The 23,689-nt window shown below is 37.1% G+C and overlaps 1 protein-coding gene across 2 annotated transcripts in view; it reads left to right on the forward strand.

Annotated features, from left to right (window-relative positions):
* Kat6a (K(lysine) acetyltransferase 6A) overlaps positions 1-23,428 on the forward strand; it is a 115,323-nt gene extending 91,895 nt beyond the window's left edge. For both annotated transcript variants that reach the window (XM_005410512.2, XM_005410513.2), the window contains exons 9-17: positions 323-438; positions 7,511-7,652; positions 9,291-9,452; positions 10,497-10,590; positions 12,423-12,654; positions 13,354-13,561; positions 14,684-15,289; positions 18,381-18,699; positions 20,657-23,428. In XM_005410512.2, the coding sequence (XP_005410569.1) occupies positions 323-438; positions 7,511-7,652; positions 9,291-9,452; positions 10,497-10,590; positions 12,423-12,654; positions 13,354-13,561; positions 14,684-15,289; positions 18,381-18,699; positions 20,657-23,364 (4,587 nt within the window). In that variant the 3' untranslated portion in view covers positions 23,365-23,428. The remainder of the gene's footprint in view (positions 1-322; positions 439-7,510; positions 7,653-9,290; positions 9,453-10,496; positions 10,591-12,422; positions 12,655-13,353; positions 13,562-14,683; positions 15,290-18,380; positions 18,700-20,656) is intronic.
* The last annotated feature ends 261 nt before the right edge of the window (positions 23,429-23,689 follow it).

Genomic DNA, 23,689 nt, shown 5'->3' on the forward strand with positions numbered 1-23,689 from the left:
TCCTTAAATGCCAGCATTTTTAGTAAGTCTCTAAAGGAGTAAGTTTAGTTAAGGAAAGTATTCATAGTGTTATTAAACATAAAAAAGTGTGGTGATACCAACTACATTTGATTCTAAGATTCATTTTAGCATTTTAATTTTTTATTTGGATGCTCTATTTAAATAATGCAACTTATTTAAAAACTTGTTAGCTTGTTTCTTACCCCTCCCTTCATATGGAATCCTGAGAAGATAACATTTATTTAGATTCCCATCTTTTCTTATTGTTATGTGAGTGTATCTAATTTAGCTAACTTTTGTAATGTATTTCTTGACTGCACAGAAAGTTGGAGTAACTGGTCCCCCTGATCCACAAGTTCGTTGTCCCTCTGTCATTGAGTTTGGAAAGTATGAAATTCATACCTGGTACTCCTCCCCATATCCTCAAGAATACTCAAGGTATGTTTTGACAAATTCTTTACTTTCTGATGTAGTTTTAGTTCTGATTTAGTTTTATAGCAGTCCAGAACTATAAGGGATCGAAAGATGTTTTAATCCAGTTAATCTTTTTACTTTTGAAAACACCAGGCTGGCTTATTCATTTATTTTTGGTACCAGAAATCAAACTCAGGGCTTTATGCTTGCGGGGCAAGTGCTGTGCTGCTGATCTACATCTCTGGCCCCCAGGCTCTTCTAAATATCCACGGTAGCATTCTGTGGCAGCTCGTTAGTCCCAGTTGGCTTTATGTTTTCTCTCTGCTAACCTGTCCAAAAGCCTTTAAAATTAGAAACCAAAAGCCTTACACATGGTCAGGTTGAAAAGGGAGTAGTTTCTCTTTAAGAGAAATTTGGCTTTACTCTTTACACTAAAGAGTTTTTTAAAAGCCTCATAAATAACTATAATAAATACAGAGTTTCACTTAAGTAGCCTTTGATCTAAATGTATCAAATTTTATGGACTGTGTACCTATATAGGAATAATTAGACAAGTAGGATACTACAGACAAATAGGATACTACAAATAACTTGGGTTTCCAGGTATAAAAACTGATCATGCTCCATCCAGCTTTTCGTCATGAGGTTAGCTTGTATAGTGGAACCAAATTGGTTTTATGACTTAGCTCTGACGTTAATAACGAGTGTAACCTTAAAAGTTACTCGTCTACTCTATGCCTCAGTTTCCTCATCTGTAAAGTGGGAATACTAACAGTAATGCTTCATAGTTGTATTTTTCCTTCAGGTTGAAATTAAAAGAGGTTATATAAGATACATAAACAAGTTAAACACTAGTTTATCATTTGAAGTATATCAGTCATATTAATACTTTCTAATCTATGTGCTGCTTATGTACCAGTTTCCCATTTATCAAGTGTAAGGAATAATAAAGTATGATTCTCTGTGAGTTAAATATGTGCTTTTATACCTATCTAATAACATTGCCTGTCTAGAATATTAGCACAATTAATTGTAACATTTACTTAGTGTGTCATAGTACAGAGAGGATTGTTTCCAAGAAGCTAGGAATATGCCAATGTAGTTTTTAAAAAGACCTTCTACTAGAAATTGGCATCTTTTTTTCTTTCCCTAAAATGTAGTAACTTTCTGATATAGTTTCCAAGTATGTAGCAGATTAGAAAAGTAGGAGCAAGAATGTTATTACAGACCCTGACCTCAGTGAAGAAGTCACAACTACCGAAAGAAGAGGCAAAAACAAAGCTCCAGAAAACTGACACTAGGGCTCACAAAACAACTGAGAACCATTTGTGGTCAGGTCAGTTAGTCCTAAACTAACCAATAAACTGTGGTGTACTTTGTGTCATGGAATAACAGCAATTAATCTGAGATTGTTAAGAAAAGGGATGAATGGGGTGGGTGGGTAGATGGATGGATGCATGGATGGATGCATGGATGGATGGATGAATGGATGGATAGATACATAGATGATAGATAAATAGATAAAATAAGTCAAGAAATTCCTCAACTACCTGCAAAACTCTGATATTCAAGGTAACTCATTCCTCTGGAGTTTGGATAACCTCTTAAGATCAAAAAGAAATATACTGAGAAATTTGTTTCCTTATCAAATTTAAGGGAGCTTTTCTTTTTTGATTTTTTTTTTTTTTTTTTTTGGTTTTTCTCCGGTACCGGGAACCGAACTCATGACCTTGCGCTTGCCAGGCAGGCGCTTTTGCCACTGAGCTAAATCCCCAGCCCCTAAGGGAGCTTTTCATAAGCTCCACATCACAAAAGCACTGGACTTGAGAAGAAAGCTTGTTTAACATGTCTGTCAACTGCTCCCAGGATTGTGGTGCAGATAAATTGAAACCACGGACACTATCTCTCTTCTACTCAAGAGGAGAATGGAAATAGCCACCCTCAGTGCTTGCTTTTCAAAAGATGATGAGAATGGAACCATGAACCCTTGTCTTTTAAGATACTAAAATGATTCATTAAAATGACTCTGTTTTCTTATGCAGTTGTCACTAGAACTAGGTGTGAGGGAGTTGGTTATCAGTGAAATAATAAACAATGCCAGCAGAAAATAACCAAAATAATAATAGAAATTTAATAGAAGAGAGAACTAAGATAGGTACTGAAACAGTCAACTTCCTTCAAGCAGGATTTTAGACATCCTCTGCATGTCCTTCTCTATTGTGGTTCTTTTGAGTTTTCCATTAGAAAATACTGGGTAATTTAATAGTGCCTTTAGTAATTATGAAATATTTCCTATGTATTCATTCTCATAGTTACATTTTTTAAGAACGATATATTCAAGTGAGCTTGGGCTATTTGGTTTCTGAATTATTTTAAACTTGAACTGACTGAAATGTTTAGAGGGCTTACATTTTCCAAATAATGAATGACCTCTATCTTTAATCTTACCAGTATTTTTTATTCTGCACTATATTACCTCTAAATTGTATCATTATCCTTAAAGGTTTTAAGCCCTCTAAAAGTTTCAAATCCCAAAGTATGCAGAAACAGGAAGTTGGGACAAACAAAAAAGAAAAAAATCTTTTGGGAAATAGGATTATACTTTAGGGCATGTCCCATAATATCCAGACATTTATATTTTATGTGCATTGTGTACTAAGTAATCTTGTACCCCTAGCTTTTAAAAAGCAAACAGCAGCAGTGAAGTAATATTCCTGTTTCATTTGTAATAGTCTGATGAAGTCTCAGAGAATAAAGAATGTAATAGTGTGTTTTTGGTTTTTGTTGTTTTGGTACTGAGGGTTGAACTCCGGGCCTTTGCACTGATCTACATCTCCAGCCCTTTTTTTAGTTTGAGGTAAGGTCTCACTAAGTTGTCTAGGCTGGGCTTGAACTTGGATCAGCTTCTCAGAGTGCTGAGATTACAGGTGTGCACCACATTTTACAGCTTTTACCTGTCTTTCTTTCTTTCTTTCTTTCTTTTTTTTTCCAGTACTGGAAATCAAACTCACAACCTCGCGCTTGTCAGGCAGGCGCTGTGCCTCTGAGCTAAGTCCCCAGCCCTTACCTGTCTTTCTAATGCCTTGTGATGCTTACAGCAGACAAAAGTTCATAGAGAACCCTGCCATTAAAAACATGACTTAGATGAGCTGAAAACAAGAGAAATTATCATCATGGAATATTGCCCTGTCTTAGTTACTTTCTCACTGAGACACAGTTAAAGGAAGAAAGGTTTATTTTGATTAACAGTTTGTAGAGGTTTCAGGCCACAGCCAGCTGGCTCCAAGGCAGGGTGGCATGTAGAAGAAAACAAGCTCATGGCATGGCAAGCAAGAGGCAGCAGGGGATCCAGAGAACGAAGAATATATATATATATATTTATATATGAGAATTTATATATATATTATATATATATAAATCTCCTTCTGGACCATGCCCACAGTGACCCACACCCAGCTGTAAACCCATCAGTGAACTTAGCCAGTGTCCACGATCCAGTCACTTCCCCAAAGTCCCACCCCTGAGTGCATGAGGCTTTGGGGAGACCTGTAGATATCAGCCATAACATTCCTACTCCTGAGCTGCTTTAGAGCTTTGCTTCATAGTAATGTCTTTGCTGTATAAGTATTTTAAGTCTTAAGCAGAATAATAGAATAGCCTAGGAAATTTCCCTTACTTTTTTGTTCTCTTCTTGACTTGATCTGTTGCTTAGATTATGAGGTTGTTACTAGAACCAGGTTTGACATCTCAATTACTGAAGAAGAACCAAAACAGAATCCCTAATGTCTTTGGATACTAGATAATGAAGTAAAATGGATGAAAGGAAAGTTTTTTAAAATCATAAATAATAGCAGCTATAATTGTCACTCATTGAACTTGGTACTGGACTCTGAGCATCTCAAAAATAATTCTGTGAGGTGGGTATATCTATCTTTATTTTATGGACCCAAGCCCAGAAAACATATTCAAGACAAAATAGTTTGTACATGGCAGAACTAAGATTTAAGCCCATTATCGTCCCACATAGCCTTAACATTTAACCACTGCACTTGTGGTACTGCTTATAGCATGTGGATCTCAAGTGAGCTGACTTGGTCTGACTTAAGTCTTTGATTTAAGTAATATTTGTTGGAATGTTTTATATCAAAATGTTGCTACAACTTGACCTATTATAAGGGCGACACAAACTGCTACTATCTTGGGTCATGTTTAAAAGTTAGAGATATGGTAGGAACTGTTAGGGAAAATATTTACATCATTCTAGCAATAAGGGACTTAACACATAGCTGTACTGCATGCCTGATTTCACAAGCTGGAATGTCAGCATATGGGCAACTAAAACAAACTAATTATGGAGGCTGCACCCCATGATGCAGCTGATCAGGTGAACTCAAGACCTAGATGCATCAGGAAGATCACAAAAACAGCCCCTAGGAAAGTCCTCTAGGCCTGGGAGTTTAATCTCCATAATTGCATTTCCCTTCTATATTCCTTTTCATTGAAAGAATTGCAGCTGTTTTTCTTTGCTAAAAGAAACATTTTTCTCCCATTTTTTTTCCCAGGTTATTTTCTTTAGATTAACTGTCATCCCAGTGGGCTTGGTTCTAATAAAGTCAGGGAGTTTTAAAATGTTTGCAGCAAAAAATTGATTTCGATAAAGTACACCATAATGCTTGTTCTTACTTTATTTTTCATGCAATAAGGTTGGCCCATTAAAGTTTTTTAATTGTTAATAAAATGTTCTACATCCTAAGATAATGACATGGACTCAGAATTTACTAGGTAAAACTTGGCAGTAAGTTTTCTCACAGAAGCAACTTGATTAGGAGTAGAACTTTAAGAATTGGCCTTTTCTCACAGACCAGAGGCAATAAGTTGTACTTCCTTTCTCTTTAAAATGTTTTGAGTATTTATTATCTTCATTGACAAATAAAATTGCATTTATCATTAACAACATGAAAGGTTAGCCTTTATTTTTAACTTGGAAAGTTTAAGTGATCTGTCACTATTTTTTTCTGTCATTTTTCTTTCTGAGTAATTTAAAAAGCACAGGATTATGTTTTGGTTTCTCAGACTCACATTTTAGGAAATTTATAGTTGTAACATTTAGCCCTCAAAGTGAATCTCTACTCAAGTAGTGCTACTTCTGTGTCTTCATATTGTGACAATTTAAAGTTGTGTATTGAGAATTTAGCACAAGTAAATAAAAATAAATAGTAGAAACTCGGGGAAGAGGATGCCATTCTTCTACCTTCCTTTTGAGAAGAAATCATTCAGATTCCGTATATTCAGAAAGACAAGTGGCAGTTATAAGTCATTTTAAGACTAAGTTAATACATTTAATTCCCATATTAGATGCCAGAATGTACATGTGGGGTGCTTCATTTTATAGGCCTCTTGTTAAAGAAGGAAAAAGCTATTTATCCCACTGCCATTCCTCCTCTCAGTAGTAGTGTTTGAGGCGGTGTGCAAAGGATGTAAGCAAAATTGTCTAGGACACATTTCTTTTCCATGCTCTTGGCTCCTGCTTCTTGACTTTATGTCAGTCACTTGCTTCACTCAGTACTTTATTTTGGAATGATTTTTGTAGTAATGATTGCTTTCAGGTTATGTTAGTGTAGCTAATATTAGAGATTTTGGAAAATAATAGTGTATATTATAGACATACAGGACTGGTGTTCCATAAACACCTTGGGAAAGTTGTTAGTAGAATGTTAGATGCTTTCAAAGAAATTGCAGTGACACTTCAAAAGCTGCCTTCAAAATTGAAATTTGAAAATATAGTTATCTTCAAACTTTAATAAATTAAATATTTTTGTGTATGTTAATCTGCTTAGCAAGTATTTAGTTCTATGGTATTCTTTTAATTATTACTGAATAAACTGATAGAAACCAAATTAATGAGGTTTCTGAAATTTTCTTCCATCTCAATACTTACATGAGACAAGACACAGTAGTTTGTTTAAATTAAATATTACGTCATTTCACCATCCAGTAAACATGTACTTCAAATGATAGTATCAAATCTCAGATTCTCAAAGACATACAGTACCAGTTCTGGATGCAAGTCAAGATGTAAAAAAACCAGCTTTGTGCTGAAGATACATGGAATGTATGTTTTATAATAGAAGAGCCTTGCCGTGTTAAGAATTCAGACTAAAATATGTATGAAAGCCACCAGTTTTTGACTTAGGTTTTGTTCCTTCCATTATCTTAAGAACTGGTCTTATCACTTAATTTTATTGCTAAGCTCCTCATAAAAGGGATATTACTGTATAAAGATAAAGTTCTGATAAACTATTACTGAAATACCAAGACTATTGAATAAATATACATTAACAGTGAGGACATCTGAAAGAATAATTTGAGCCTATGCTTCACTTGTTGAACAGTAGACTTTTGACTTAGAAGATTTCGTGTGATGACTTTTATCCAGGGCAAAAGCCAGAATTTCAGGGGTAAAAATGGGGTAGTGTCATATATCTTAACTTGCAAAAATATATTCATTGTTATAATTTCAGTGTTGTAATTCAGTATTATATATACTTTAAAAATTTGCAAAGTCTGTTTTTAAAATATACACTATATGTCCATTTTTCTAAGGACTATATGTACACCTGCTATACCTAACGAGGGACCTGACATATGTTAAGTATTCAAGAGATACTTGTTTGCCACAATTACTGAATGAATGAGGAAGTAAACAACAAAGGAAGAAATAATCTATAGTTCAGTTAAAACCATCTTCACTTATTTGTTAGGAAGGTAAATTTTATTCTGACTTTTAGAGATTATCAAGGGAGTAAGAATGTGAAATGTTTGTGTCTATCAATCAGGTAACTTAAAAAAACTTAAAATTAGCCTAACAGGAAGAAAACTGAACTAGTTGTCTTGATTTTGCTAATCTTTGCTCCCTGCTGTTAATTAATTGGCCACTGCTATCTAAATTAGGTTTTTTGTTTTTTCATTTATTGATTAGTGAACACACTAATATATTCCCCACCTTTCTAACCTGGGTAATGAAAGACGGAAAAGAGTTGTGAACATTTGAAGAGCTATAAAATATAAAGCCCTTTTTTGAAATTATTATTTACAGGCTGCCTAAATTGTATCTTTGTGAGTTCTGTCTAAAATATATGAAAAGTAGAACTATTCTACAGCAACACATGAAGAAATGTGGTTGGTTCCATCCTCCCGCCAATGAGATTTACCGAAAGAATAATATTTCTGTCTTTGAGGTAAGGTAGATGTTTGGTACTTGTCTTCCTATTCGTTTCAACAGCAATACCATCTGTGCTACGTGTAGTTGTACAGCATGATTTTTTTGGAAATGTTTTGTTGTTGTTCACTTACTCCTCAGTCAGATACTTCAGTTACATTAGAAGCTGAGTTAGGCCAGCCCATATGGTACCCAGTTCACCAGCTTGGCCTCAGAATAGATTATTCTGTATTTCGTTGAATGAAAGACATAAATTATTATATATCTTACTATTTTTGATGTACCACTGAAGGGAAAAAGTATTGTTAGTTATAATTTCTAATACTCCATTTGATACTTAGCCAACCAGTTTTACATATGTTAAAATGTAATAAAAGTGTATCTTTTAGAATCTATGAAATACAATATTTAAATGAAAGGATTTCTGACTTAAAAGGAATAGAGATGAATTCAGTAGCATTAGTAAATCTTAGTATCTTGTTGCTATGTCTGTGGCGGTTCTGTGTTGGTATTAATAGTGATCTCTTTTTTATCTTCAGTTTTGTAGTTTGCATGCCAACTATTGAGTACTTGCTATATGTTCAGTCTTGTTAATTAATACAGTGGTAGAATTTCAGATTGTCTGGATTTGCTCAGCCTCTCACTTTCTTGGTCTTCATTAAAACTTTATTTTAGTTGATCAGTAGAGGAGCTCTTCACCTTGAGAGTAGGGGGACATCAGGTATGGTATACAATACTGTTTCAGAATATCGAAAAGCAAATTGCTTCTAATCATACATTGATGTGTATTTTAAAAGAAGTCATATGAAGTATTGTGTATTTAGATTGTTAAGGAGTTAGCATGCCAGACAATGTCTTGGGAACTAATGTGGGCACCTATCACCATTTTATAAGAGTGAACTAGCTCAAGAACCCAGGAAATGGCTGGGTATGGTGGAGGCATAGGAGGCTGAGGCAGGAGGATCACTGCGAGTTTGAGACCAGCCTGGGCTACAAAATGAGTTCAAGGCCAGCCTGAACTGCATAATGAAACCCTGTCTCAAAAAGACACACGTACAAAGAAGAACACAAGAATGTCAAGATCAGTAGTATGTAGTTTGATCTTGGCCAGCCTGGGTCTCATTTGCCAACTACATAGGAACCTATGTGGTGTCTCTGAATGGCAGTAGTACTCCCTTGTGCAAGCTTATTTGGAGTATACCTGACTGTAATAGTCAGAACATGTTGTTTCAGGCTGCTGGTACAGATAGGACATTACTTATATCATATTTTACCTAGTGAATATATTTTAGAAGAGGTTACATTTTTAAAATCTTTCAATGAATTAAGCATTTCTGAAAATTAAGCTTGATGTGAGAAGTATTCCTACAATTAATCTTTTTTATAAAAACAAAATATGCAATTTTAAAATAAGATCACCTTCTTACTTAGCCATTTCTGCTTTGTTGAAGTGTGGTATATATTTGTCTTAAAACAACAGGTTCTATGATAACTGCCATTTTAAAGGAGATCTTCCAAGTTCTAGTGTGTTCTGATCACTGACATTTTCTCTTAGGCTAGGCTACAGATACCTAGAGATGCTTATAACTGATGGATATTGTTGTAGAACTAAGGAACATTCTACTGACCAGTTCTTGTTTTTTTGTACCCTGTTTAGGTTGATGGGAATGTGAGTACCATTTATTGTCAAAACCTGTGTCTCTTGGCAAAATTGTTTCTTGACCACAAAACACTCTATTACGACGTGGAACCATTTCTTTTTTATGTACTAACACAGAATGATGTCAAGGGCTGCCATCTTGTTGGCTACTTTTCTAAAGTAAGTATGTCAGCTTAAAATGTTTGAATTCACCTGGACAGGCAGGGCTTTTTGCTGGTTTTCAGTGGGAGATAATACCGGTGTCATTTAGCTTTTTGGAAAAGAAAGTAGAAGGAACATTTAGAAATTTACCAGCTGTTTAGAAGGTGCCTAGTAACATTCAACAACCTATATTCTCCCAGGAACATGAACTGTTGAGAATACTCAAGAGGGAAGTTTTAAAATTACATCTATTCCTATGGTAATAATAGATAGAACTTGTAAAATAAACAGAGTCATTACTTCTGAATTCTTTCTCAGCTTAACTCTTCCTAATTTGAATTTTTAGGCCTAGAATAAGAGTGAGAGACCATTTTTATCAAACAATATTTTCTTCTTCCTCCCTCTTCCATTCCCTTAGAGGGGAAAAAGGTTTCTAGTCAAACAACATAAAAGACACTTCTATTTTAAACAAGCCTATAGTAAAATCTTAATTTTTATAGAACAAGTTCAGTGGAAAGTGCTAGCTTTATGAGTTCTTTAAGGACTGCTTTACTAGCCAAATATGATTTAAAATGTAGTGACTAACCTATAAAAAGGCATTTGTATGTCATATTCAGGGATCATTTTGTGTAAAGTATAACCAATCAAGAGTGAAGCCGCCTTCACCAAAGCAGGAAGTAAACTTTGAAGTAGTTGATAAATCTCCCTTCTAGAGTGCTGTGTTGATTCTTCACTTTTATTGTGCAGATTACTTGGGTCTCAAATTCCTCTGCTTATCAGAGGCATTGACATACTGATTTTGAATTGCAGTGGTATTGGATGGTGTCATTTTATCTTACATTTTTACTCCCCCAGGATAGTTGCTTTGTGGATAATGGTTGTGACTTAACATTGTCTTCTCCCACTGGTGTGGTTTTTCTCTTTTTTTTTGTCCCTATCCCCCCATTCCCAGAGGCCTCAGGCTGAGGTTTTGGCTCTTAGTCTTGTTTTTTAATAATTAGCTTTACTATGTAGTTTTGTGAGCTTGTTGTTTTAAAACTTGGCTTCTGTTTGCTCCATCAGGAAAAGCACTGCCAGCAGAAGTATAATGTTTCCTGTATAATGATTCTTCCCCAGTACCAGCGCAAGGGCTATGGGAGGTTCCTCATCGATTTCAGTAAGGGTTATATTAATATACCTTCTCATTTTCTCCTCCTGTGAACCTCCTGGATATGTATATTCAACAATTTATAGATAGTATATTGGCACCTAATATCTCTTGTCATGATTCTAAGAGTCTTTAGAGCTTAAAATCACGCTTTTTTTCCCTCGGTTGGACATAGTGTTAAATAGCTAATATTTTATTGAATACAGTTTATGTGATCTGCAGCAAATAACTTTAATTTGCAACTATTCATTTACAGTTGAAATTGGTTTTATGTGATTATACTGACACCAATACTGAAAACATTGCATAACTATTGAAATCAGTGTTAGAAAAGAAGTCTAGCACTTGTCCTATTTTTATTAACCCATTAGCAAAGAATATGTGTACACTTCTCAGTAAACAGTCTCTACCTAGTAGTTCAAAACATACAACTTTTAAAATTTAAAAAAAATGAATGATACAGGAAATAGTTTAATCTGAATTAGGAAGTAAAAGCTACCAGTTGTAAAGAGGTCATTGTAGAGCTTGCATTCTGTTTCACGTATAGGTAAACTTGCTAAGAAAGTTAAGTGTAGGTAGTAAATTTGATGTTCATGAAATAGTGATTTGAGGGAATATTTTCCCTGTTATTGCTTTAAAATATTTTAAAGGAATATATACAGAAATAATAGTTCAATCTAAGGATTTTGATTCTACTCTTGAGAAGTTATTTCTCACCTGGACCGTTACATTTGTTTTACTTGGCTTTCAACTACCTTATTTTATTAGAAGTATGTGCTACTGATTATTTTGTACATTTCCTTGGCCTTTTTGGATTAGCAGTAGGGGATGGAACTTTAATATATTGCTTTGAAGTAAGACTCAGGATTGGCATGTTAAATACCACTAACTAGCTTCATTAGGGAAAATATTTTATTTATGGGGATTAGTGATATTTTATTTTATTTATGGTGATTTTGAGGTAGATAGTTTTCTGTATGATTACAGTGTTTCAGTTTTCCTGGTGAGACTGTTTTTCCAGATCACCATTGTTAGACTGCTTTTAAATTTCCTTAAATGACAAAAACAACTGTATCTCTTCTGCCATCTCCATTTTCAATGCTTTTCTTTTGGAATTTAACACTCTTTCCTGGGCCAGGGATATAGCTCAGCGGCACAAGCGCCTGCCTGGCAAGTGCATGGTCCTGAGTTCAATTGCCATTACCCCAAAAAAACAAAAAAAACACACACAAACTCTTTCTTTACCAGTTCTTGAGAGTTATACACTAGAACAGAGGTCAGAGTGATGCACTGTATGCTTACACGCTCCTACTGACAATCTCATTTTCTAAGAATAGAGGGATTTTTGTAAGGAGTCTTGAAGTGAGAAATTGTTCCCCATTTTCTTCACCAAAGAACTGCGATCTTTAAATTAGGCAGAAACTGAGGCATTCTTCATAGTCTTTAGTTCAGCTACAGCAGTCGCCATCTTGTGGCCCAAATAAAACTTGCAGAGTGGTTTTTGTCCTTCCTGTAGTAAGTACATTGAAGTTAAAATTTTTGTTGCTGTGATCTCATTATTAATGCAATTTGTTGATGGGAGTCTTGATTTTTTAACAGCTTGAATATTTTAACAAGGTGATTTATATTGATTGTAGACAAAATGTTAGCCCACTGTTCAATATATAAAAATTGTTATCTCCCTATAAATTTATTTTAGTTTTGCAATTTTGTTTGAAGGAATTTTCCTTTGGTCTTACTATTGCTTATAATATTTGGATTAGGTGTGGGAAAGGGCATTATTATTTTTGGTGAATCGAAGTGTTACAGAGTCCCTGACATTTGTGATCTGGGTTTTTTAGGTTATTTATTATCAAAGCGCGAAGGCCAGGCAGGGTCTCCAGAGAAACCACTCTCAGACCTCGGGCGTCTCTCATACATGGCTTACTGGAAGAGTGTAATACTGGAGTGCCTTCATCACCAAAACGACAGGCAGATCAGCATCAAGAAACTAAGTAAGCTAACGGGGATATGCCCTCAAGACATCACCTCCACACTGCACCACCTACGAATGCTGGACTTCCGTAGTGACCAGTGAGTATCACCTCCCTCTGCACACTATCAGAAGGTCACTCCAGTGAGGCTTTTGGGCCAGGTAGGCAGGTTATTGAGGATGGGTGATGACTGATATAAGCGGTATACTTGGTAATATTGAGACATTATTTTTGTTTCTATGGTATTTTATTCGAATGGCCATATTTATGTTTAAATTATTTTTCTGGTCTTCTTCCTAATTTTTGGACCTAAGCCACAGAACCTTTTATCTTCTAGTACTGGGAGCTCATTTTATAAGAATTAACAATCTAGAAACAGTGTCATTAAGTAAAATATCTCCATGATTAATTTTCATAGGAATAGTTCAAAATGAAATGAATATTGAGAAGGACAGACACAGTTCATTCTTGCCTAAAGTAGTCAGGAAAACATCACGAGGGAGACATTTGAGCTAAGTAGAGGATAGGAAAGCTCAAAGGAGCAGGAGAAATGGCAGATAGGGAGAGTCCATAAATGGTTAAATAGTGTACTCCATTGCTACAGTGGAATGTAAGGTTTTTGTTCAACTTCATAGTTCTTAGGTATCTCACTGGTAATATATTTCCCTATCTCATCTTTCCAAGCAGGCTATTTGTAAAGCATCATCTTTGTCATCTCCAGGATTTTTCATAGGATATATATTAATTTTTTGTGCACTTTGTATGTTATTGATTGCTATAAACTTCTCTCTGGTTTTAGATTTGTGATTATCCGCCGGGAAAAACTTATTCAGGATCATATGGCAAAGCTTCAACTGAATCTTCGACCTGTGGATGTAGATCCAGAATGTTTACGCTGGACTCCTGTCATAGTCTCCAACTCTGTTGTCTCAGAAGATGAAGAAGAAGAGGCTGATGAGGAAGAGAATGAAGAGCCACAGTGCCAGGAAAGAGATTCAGAGACCAATGTAAGGACATGAGTAGTCTGTTTTTTATGACAGATGTTGTTTTGGTTTTCATTAGTATTTGTGGTTTGTATTTTACCAACAAGGTAAATTCATACTAGAATTTTAGATTTTATTTCAGTGATAGAAATTTCAGGAAGACTGGCTCTTACTTGTGGAGTTTCTAAGCCCATCAAATTTCTTACATTGTGTTAATTATGACTAAAAATTCAGCAGAGTACCTCCTGACATTCTGACAGTTGGATATTAAGCTGTATGGTACTTGAGGAATCTCCACTAATCTATGACAGTTAAAGTTGAAAATACATGTTCTTTAAAATAGAATGTTAGGAAAACGATATAAACATGTATATATTTTCAGCACAGTACTGAAAAGTTCAGTGGATACTCAGGCATCTTTAACCATTGAAAGGTTGATGGCTGTCTGTTCTACCTTGCATAGTTTTCAACATTGTTTTTCATGTAATATATACCTTTCTTGTTTTTTTCCCCTTTTTTGAAAAAGCAGTGCTTTCATCCCTATGTCCTCTTTTGATAAACATGAAACTTTTGACTTTTTAGTGTAATTTAATTTTCAAAGTGGCATTAAGATTAGAATCAAAATAAGTTCAAAAATTTTTTCGTATTTTTCAAATGTCCTCTTCCTCTTGCCCATTCTTCCCTGTTGATAAATTTTTATTTCTGAAAAATTCTATAAACAATCTCATCTACCATTTATATGCATCACTTATTTTATGTATCAAGGTGGTATTTCAGACTAGTTAAAGAGCGCAAACTCTGGAGTTAAGACTGCCTAGGTTTATGTGCCAGTTTCTTAATTCACAACTGTATGTCATAGGCAGTAGTAGGGCTTTTTTGTGCCTCACTACCTCATTTGTCAGATGGGGATATGACAGTACTTCGCAGTTGTTGTGAGGATTAAATGAACAGTACATAAGTAGTAAATAGTACATTTAAACATTGTCTACAGCATAGGAGATGTTTATGTTAACTGTTAAGTAACTAATCATTTTCCTTTGAAGCTCTGATATCTTATCTCAGAATATATTTAAAAGAGTAGAATTGGTAGATATGACCAAACAGGGCTGAAAAATTAAGCAATGTTGTTTTATTTTCTAAAATCAGGTGGGAAAGTCGGTGTCTCGGGAAAACAAAGAACAAGATTCTTATTCTTCAGTAGAAAGTGAAAAGAAACCAGAAGTTATAGCTCCTGCTGGTTCTACACGATTGAACAAACAGGTCCTTCCCCGAGACAGTCTTCCTGCAAACAGCCAGCCCTCTCGGCGGGGCCGCTGGGGGAGGAAAAACAGAAAGTCCCAAGAGCGGCTTGGTGATAAAGAGTCTAAACTGCTCTTGGAAGAGCCTTCATCAGCTCCCCAGGAACAATATGGAGAATGTGAGGAAAAATCGGAAACCTCCCAAGAACAATATGCCGAGGGCGAAGAACAATTGACAGCCTCTCAGGAGCAGCCAAGCCAGGAGGGAAAGCCAGACATACCCAAAAGAAGATTGAGTGAGGGGTCTGAGCTATGGCGGGGACAGCTAAAGAAAAGCCCTGAGGCTCTGAAGTGCAGATTACCTGAAGGAAACGACAGACTGCAGCGCTGCTACAGTGACGGTGACAGGACTGTCCTTCAGGGCTTCAGTGAGAGTAGTGAAGAGGAGGAAGAACCAGAAAGTCCGCGGTCAAACTCACCACCAATTCTTACCAAACCCACTTTAAAGAGAAAGGTAACACATTTTTTACATGTCTTTTCTTCTGTGGTTGCAGCTTATTACACATATTTCTTTTTTCTATCCTACAGTTCTCAAAGAATAAAAGCAGAAATTGCTAGTATTGTTTTTTTAAACTTTTAAACCTCAGTATGCTATAGCTTATGATCTTCCCAAGAAACACTTGAAAATGTGTCTTTTGGTTCTTGGGAATTCATCTCTCAGTCATAAGTTGATTTAAAGGCAAACTGTTGTAACTTGCTGGTTTTATGTTCAAACAGGCACAGTAAGAGATTAACAATAATAACCAATAGTAAAATAGAACAGTTATAACAGCGTAATAAAAGTTACATAAATGTGTCTCTCAAAATCTGAGAAGCATCTTAAGGCATCTCCTAGGCTTATCTGAACTGCCAGCATCACTGCTTTTGCTCTTTTGGGGTCATTATTAAGTAAAATAAGGGTTACCTGGGTGAACACAAGCACCACAATACCAGGATAGTCTTACCTGAAAACTGAGGTGGCCACTAAAGGACTCACAGGTGAGTACTCCATGAAGCTTGGATGCACCAGGCACAGGAATGCGTCACATCTAGGGCAGGAAGAAGATGCAGGATGGCACGAGGTTTCATCACACTGTTCAGAATAGCATGCAAACTTAAAACATATGAGTTATTTCTAGAATTTGCCATTTAATATTTTTGGACTTGAGTTGAACATAAGAGTAAGTGAAATCATGGTAAGTGCAACCACTTGTAAGAGGGAACTGCTATACCCCAGAAGTATCCCAGGCTATAGGAGTGAACTTTCAGCATTGCCACAAGACAGCCAGACTCAAGTGTGTTAGTGCCCTACCGAGGTGCCCCTATAGAAATGGGTGATAGCATTCTCCCAAAGCAGTGAAACCGTTCCTTTCCTTAGCAAGACCTTTTTTTAAAAAAAAACATTTTCACATATACAACACCGCAGAGAAAGTTCCCATATACCCAATATACCCCAAGTTCCCATATACCACATAACCACTTTGCCCTCTTATGTTGGCAAGGTGTATTATCACTATTAGTGATTTGTTGTAGATCCATTAGTTACTAGAGTCATACTTGATTCCAATTTCCAGTTTTCCCTAATGTCCTTTTCTTGTTCCAGAACCCATCCAGCATATCACGCTATAGTTGGTGGTCATGAGTCTTTAGGCTCTTCTTAGTTGTGACAGTTTCTCAGTCTTTGTTTTTGACAGCCTTGGCAGTTATGAGGATTACTGGTCAGTTATTTTGTAGAATTTAACATTCCTCTTGAAATTAGAGTTGGGCAGTATGGGTTTTGAGAGGAAGGCCATAGCAGAAAAGTGCACATCTCCTTACATGGACAGAGATGATCTGCAATACAGATCTGTGTTTCAGGGTATATGCCATCAGTACACCTTCCTATGAACTCAGGTGATGCTTGTCAGATTACTCCTTCCTTTCCCTTTTCCATGCTGTTGGGGTGATGCAAGCTGTGCAGCCCACACTTAAAATGTGGGTAGTTTTCCTGAAGCAGATACCTTGCCTAAATTACTTGCTTGGGAGATTTGTCCATTCTCCCCATCTATTGATTTATTCAGGTCATTCCTATCAGTATAGACTCATAAATATTTACTTGGTATTTCAATTTAACATCCAGGGCTACTGGGGTTTTTTTGTTTTGGGTTTGTTTTGGATTTGTTTTGTCTTCAATTCATTGTTCAAATTGTTCAGCTTTGGCCATTAGCTCTTTAAGTTTCACTCCTGTGCCATCTTAACGTAGATGTCCTCATCACTGTGTGGCTTTTGTTTTGTTTTGATCACTTTCTTACCTTTTGCCTCCACTAGATTCCCCAGGTTTACCTTGTCTTTTTCCTGCTCCAAGCCTAGAATAAGCCATTTCTCAAAGGAGCAGGGCCATTTTAAAATCTTAATTTAAAAATTAGACTCTCAGAACTCACAGATTTGAGGTCGAGAAAAGTGGCACCTTGATTAACTTTACTGTTCATTATGTGAAGAATGTCTTTGCCATCCAGGGGCTTATATTTTGCCTGTTTATAAATTCAAACAAATGTACTGTTTCTTTATATTAAAAGAATATTGTAGTAATCAATGAGACCATATGCAAAGTACTTTTGACATTCTTGAAGAAATCTAATTGCCTGGTAATCAAGGGATTGTGTACTGTATTTATAGCAGTTTCTTATTAGATGTGTGACCTTGAGCAAGGCCTGTAACCTTTCTGGCCTCTGTAGAGTGAAAAGATGGTACTGTGTCTTGAGGGCAGGGGAGCATTTCTAACACTTTGTAAGCTTTAAAATAGGTCAGCCAAGTGCAGAAGCGTGCCTAATGTGCTGAATTTCCATACCAGATTCATTTTACTTTTGAAAAGTATCATTAACACCAAGTAATTCCATTCCCACTACCTAATTCTACACTCCCCTGTAACTTTTTATGGATGGTCCATGAAAACGGCATACAGCTTTATTGATCTGCTAGCCTTCAGAATAGTATATGAGACTGTTTTTATTTCTGTAGGATTTTCTTGTAAAAAAGAGAAGTTAAGAGACTAATCTCTGGGTTATTTCATTATTGAAATAGATGACTCCCTATGGTGTTAATTCAATTGAACTACTAATAAGATAATTATAATGTCCTGCTCTTTGTGCATGCCCACCTGTTCTTTTATAAAGTTTTATGCAATTATATAGCATCTTTGTGTTCTTAATACTTTATGTATAGTAGCTTACTTTAGTAGAAATATTTAAACTTTTTTGGCAAACAGCATCCTCATTTTATAAATGGTAATTCTATTAGGTTTTCTTTGCTTTTTGGTTTCTAAAGACAAAGGTCTCACTATGCAGTTTGGTATATGTGCTGCTGAAGCGAGCACTCACTATGTAGTTCAAGCTGGCCTTGAACTTGCTATGTATCCCAGGCTGGCTAGGAACTTGGGGCAATCCTCCTGCTTCAGCTTCCCAAGGGTTAGGATTGCTGGTATGCGCCACCATGTCCGGTTCTTTAGGTTTAAAACATCTTTCTTGTTATTAGTAGAAAAGGTAGTGTTCATTATTATAAATAAAATACTTGCTTTTCCTACTAAATAGAAACCAGTTCTTCACCGAAGAAGGAGAGTCCGAAAACGGAAACACCATAATAGCAGTGTAGTCACAGAGACTATTTCTGAGACTACAGAGGTATTAGATGAACCTTTTGAAGACTCTGATTCTGAGAGACCAATGCCAAGGTTAGAACCCACATTTGAGATTGATGAAGAGGAAGAGGAGGAAGAGGAGGAGGAGAACGAGCTCTTCCATAGAGGATACTTCCATCGCCTGTCCTCGCAAGGTGTTCTCAGGTGCCGATCCTCTTCAAAGAGGAAGTTGAGAGAGGAAGAGGAAGATGAAGAATCAGATGATGCTGATGGTATGTTTTACACAACTGTTACTTATTATAGTTTTATTGTCTTTAAATACATAGGAGTAATTCAACAAAAGGTTGTGGATCCTTCTCTATGCTCATTTTTGTACTTAGTTTCCCCTTTAATTCAAAAACTACTTTTGTCTCTGCAGAAAATATCTTAGTGTTAGGACTGTGTCCTTTTTTGCCTAATCTTTTCTCAGCCTTCATCTGAATCGTAATGGATAATGGATGAATTGGATTTAGCGCTGGGAAGATGGAATAACCATTTACTAGAATGTGTACTCTCTGGACTTCATTGCTGTGTGCTGAGTGCTTGAGATAGGTATTCAGTAAATATTAAGTGAATAAATGCTAAGAAGACAGTTGTTCTTCAGTACAAACAGGTTTGGAACTTGTATCCAATGTATTCAGGAATCTTTCCTGAAGCATATCTCTAAGGTGTCTTACCAACTAGTACTGTAGTACATGTCTAATAAATGGTAAGAGTAAGTTCATTTTAAAATATAGGTTACAATCCAGTTATTTACTTTTAAAATAGCCTTGTTTTCATTTCCTAGAGACACAGAACTGGGACTACCACTATGAACTGGATCAAAAACTAGGCTTTTTTGCATCTTAAAGTTTTGCCAATGTATCAACAGTGTGTTTGCCTTACAGTGGGTTTGCATAGAGCTTTTTCACTTTGCCGGATGAATGTGAAGAAATCTCATTATCTGTTCTTGGTACCTAAACTTTTATGCCATAACTAGTTGAGCTTTTCATACTATTTTTGAGTATCTTGCTTTCAAATCTAGTAGATATAACATGGATTTTCCTCATTCTTCTGTTTTTAGATAACAAATACTTTTAATACAGTGATAAGACAATTGAACTGTCCTTCACTATGAATGAGTCTCCAGTTTTACATATATTTTAAGGTACAGAAGTAGAAAGCTAAAAATTTATTTTGTGAATTTGGCGTTTTACATTATATCTTGAACCACTGGACACTACAGTAGTATCCCCTGCTTAAGTTTCTGTCAAGTAGAACACTTTTCTCAGTTGTTTCCTGTGTTTACTTTGAAGCTACTGCCATGAACTGTACCTTTTTACGTCTTCTTCTCAAATCCTGTTCTTGCCCTGATGTTCTTAATCTATGAAAAATTATTGGGAATTGTGAATGTGCTTCATGCCATTGAACTATACACTATGAAATGGTTAAAATAAATTTTTTGTTAGGTATATTTTACCACCATTTAGAAAATGTTAATACCAAATTTATTTCTACTAAATATTGTGCTTTAACTTTGTCTTACTTGTCTAGGACTAAATGTCAGTATTTGCCTTGAACTAAAACATGGTAGCTATTCTCAAATGAACACAACATTGAACACTTGTTCACATGGGATGACTCAGCCTTGATCCGTGGCTTCATGAAGTAATGACTTTGTGGAAATTAAACACCACAGAAATAACAGATTGCAAGCAGAAAAAAGAAAAGGAAGAAATAAAGCTGATTTGTAATGTTTCACAATAAGGAATTCAGTGATCTTATCACTAAAGTAATTGTTTTATAAGATCACAAGAATGAGGAAAAATGCAAGTTATCTGCTAGATTTGAAATCAACTTAGACTTGTTAGAAGTACTACTTATTATTCACAAGTTTATAAGGTGTATTCCCATTTTATAAATGATGCAACAAAAACTTGAGTAACTTCCTAAAGCTGGTACTGATAAATTTGAACTGGTTTTACTTAGTAGATGATAACATAATATTGACTAGGATTTTTCATTGTTCTGCTAGTTCACTTGAGAACATGTCATTAATTAGCTTTATCTATTAGATTCTTAATATTTAAATGAATCGAATCACATAGAAACAATGGCTTAATAATTTCTGTTGTACATGCTGGACTCAGAAAAAGACACTAGACATGTAAGGTCTTGTAACTTTTTTATTTTTTTATCCCTTCTATATAGACACTCCTATCCTAAAGCCAGTATCTCTCTTACGAAAATGTGATGTGGACAGTTCTTCCCTTGAGCCAGATACATCGACACCTATGAAGAAGAAAAAAGGATGGCCCAAAGGCAAGAGCCGCAAACCAATCCACTGGAAGAAAAGACCTGGTCGAAAACCGGGACTTAAGTTGAATCGGGAAATCATGACCATTTCTACTCAAGAATGCATCATTGAGCCTATTGTCCCCATTCCTAAACCTGGGCGCAAAACTAAAACTCAAGAGAATGAAGAAACTGTGGAGCTAAAAGAAGATATGCCCTTATTGGAAGAAAGGAAGGAAGAAGAGATGCAGATGGAAACAGAAGAGGTTGAAGAGGGAGAGGAAGAGGACACAACAGGCAGTGAGGTTAGAGCTGCTTCTCCAGTGGATAGCAGCAACAGTCCTGAGATAGAAGCAAAAGAGCCTGAGGTGGAGGAGGAGGAAGAGAAACCTCGAGTGTTAGAAGAGCAAAGACAGTCAGAGGAGGAGCCACAAGAACTGGAAGAACAAGAGCCAGAGGAAGAAGATGAAGTGACCATAGAGGCAAACCAGAATGAAGACCATGATGCTGATGATGAAGATGATGGTCATCTGGAATCTTCAAAGAAAAAGGAGTCAGAAGAACAGTCAGTTAGAGAAGATGTCAAGGAGGAACCTGGCAGTCAAGAGTCTTTTTTAGATACTAACCTGCAGAACAGTAGGGAAAATATAAAAGATAAAAATGAAACAGAACCAGATTCTGAAGAGGAACAACCTTCCCATGAGGCATCTGTGGTGTCAGAGCATATGCCAGGGTCTGAAGATGACCATGAAGAAGATTCAAACACTAAGGAAGAATTAATTGAGTTAAAAGAGGAAGAAGAGATTCCTCATAGTGAATTGGACCTAGAAACTGTACAGGCAGTGCAGTCTTTGACTCAAGAAGAAAGCAATGAGCATGAGGGAGCCTACCAGGACTGTGAAGAGACCCTTGCAGCTTGTCAGACTTTGCAGAGTTACACCCAGGCCGATGAAGACCCTCAGATGTCAATAGTTGAAGACTGCCATGCTTCAGAACATAATAGCCCAATATCTTCAGTTCAGTCTCATCCCAGCCAGTCTGTCCGTTCGGTCAGTAGCCCCAATGTGCCTGCCCTGGAAAGTGGTTACACACAGATCAGCCCGGAACAGGGCTCCCTGTCCGCACCCTCTATGCAGAACATGGAGACCAGCCCCATGATGGATGTGCCTTCCGTATCAGACCACTCGCAGCAGGTGGTAGACAGTGGCTTCAGTGATCTGGGCAGTATTGAGAGCACCACAGAAAACTATGAGAATCCAAGCAGCTATGATTCCACAATGGGAGGCAGCATTTGTGGGAATAACTCCTCTCAAAGCAGCTGTTCCTATGGTGGGTTGTCATCCTCCAGCAGCCTCACCCAGAACAGCTGTGTTGTCACTCAGCAGATGGCAAACATAGGCAGCAGCTGCAGCATGATGCAGCAGAACACTGTCCAGCCTGCTTCCAACTGCAATATCAAGTCACCTCAGAGTTGTGTGGTGGAGAGGCCTCCTAGTAACCAGCAGCCGCCGCCGCCGCCACCACCACAGCAACAGCAGCAGCAGCAGCAGCAGCAGCCCCAGCAGCAGCAGCAACAGCAACAACAACCAGCACCACAACCTCCACCACCCCAGCCACAACCACAACCACAGCCACAGCCACAGCCACAGCAGCAGCAGCAGTCTCAGTCCCAGCAGCCTCAACCTCCACCCCCACCCCAGCAGCAGCCCCCACTGTCACAGTGTAGTATGAATAATGGTTTCACTCCAGCTCCTATGATAATGGAGATACCAGAATCTGGAAGCACTGGGAACATCAGTATCTATGAAAGAATTCCAGGGGATTTTGGTGCCAGCAGCTACTCTCAACCATCAGCCACCTTCAGTTTAGCCAAATTGCAGCAGCTGACTAACACCATTATGGACCCTCATGCCATGCCTTATAGCCATTCTCCTGCTGTAACTTCCTATGCAACCAGTGTTTCTTTGTCCAATACAGGACTGGCTCAGTTAGCACCATCTCATCCATTAGCTGGGACCCCTCAAGCACAAGCCACCATGACACCACCCCCCAACTTGGCATCCACAACCATGAACCTCACGTCACCTCTGCTCCAGTGCAACATGTCTGCCACCAACATTGGTATTCCTCACACCCAGAGGTTGCAAGGGCAAATGCCAGTCAAGGGGCACATTTCTATCCGCTCCAAATCTGCACCACTTCCCTCAGCAGCGGCTCACCAGCAGCAGCTGTATGGCCGCAGCCCACCTGCGGTTGCCATGCAGGCTGGCCCTCGTGCACTGGCTGTTCAGCGTGGCATGAACATGGGGGTTAATTTAATGCCAACTCCCGCCTATAATGTCAACTCCATGAATATGAACACCTTGAATGCCATGAACAGTTACCGGATGACACAGCCCATGATGAACAGCAGTTACCATAGTAATCCTGCCTACATGAACCAGACAGCACAGTATCCTATGCAGATGCAGATGGGGATGATGGGGAGCCAGGCCTATACCCAGCAGCCTATGCAGCCAAACCCTCATGGAAACATGATGTACACTGGCCCCTCCCATCACAGCTATATGAATGCTGCTGGTGTACCCAAGCAGTCACTCAATGGACCTTACATGAGAAGATGAGCAAGGAAAACCTATAGTTAAAACTTAAATATATATAAAGAAAGGAACTTTTTATACTGACAAACCAGAGAAAAATGGACCTTTTTTCCAGTTAAAATATTGCTGTAGACTTAGAGGAATTTTTCTTTGGTTTATTTTATTTTTTAGAAAACCTGATCCTTTTGGGTTCATTTTGTTCTGGGTTTTGGTTTTCTTCACAGTCTTGAACATTTTACAGTAGAACTCATCTAAAAAATGTATCTAGGGATAGGGGAAACATGCACAAAATCTTTTCATAATTAAAAAGAGCCTTACTTTCTTTACAATACCACAAGGACAGAATTTG

The sequence above is a fragment of the Chinchilla lanigera genome, unplaced genomic scaffold, assembly GCF_000276665.1.
Source record: "Chinchilla lanigera isolate Chin_1 unplaced genomic scaffold, ChiLan1.0 scaffold00135, whole genome shotgun sequence".
NCBI lineage: Eukaryota > Metazoa > Chordata > Mammalia > Rodentia > Chinchillidae > Chinchilla > Chinchilla lanigera.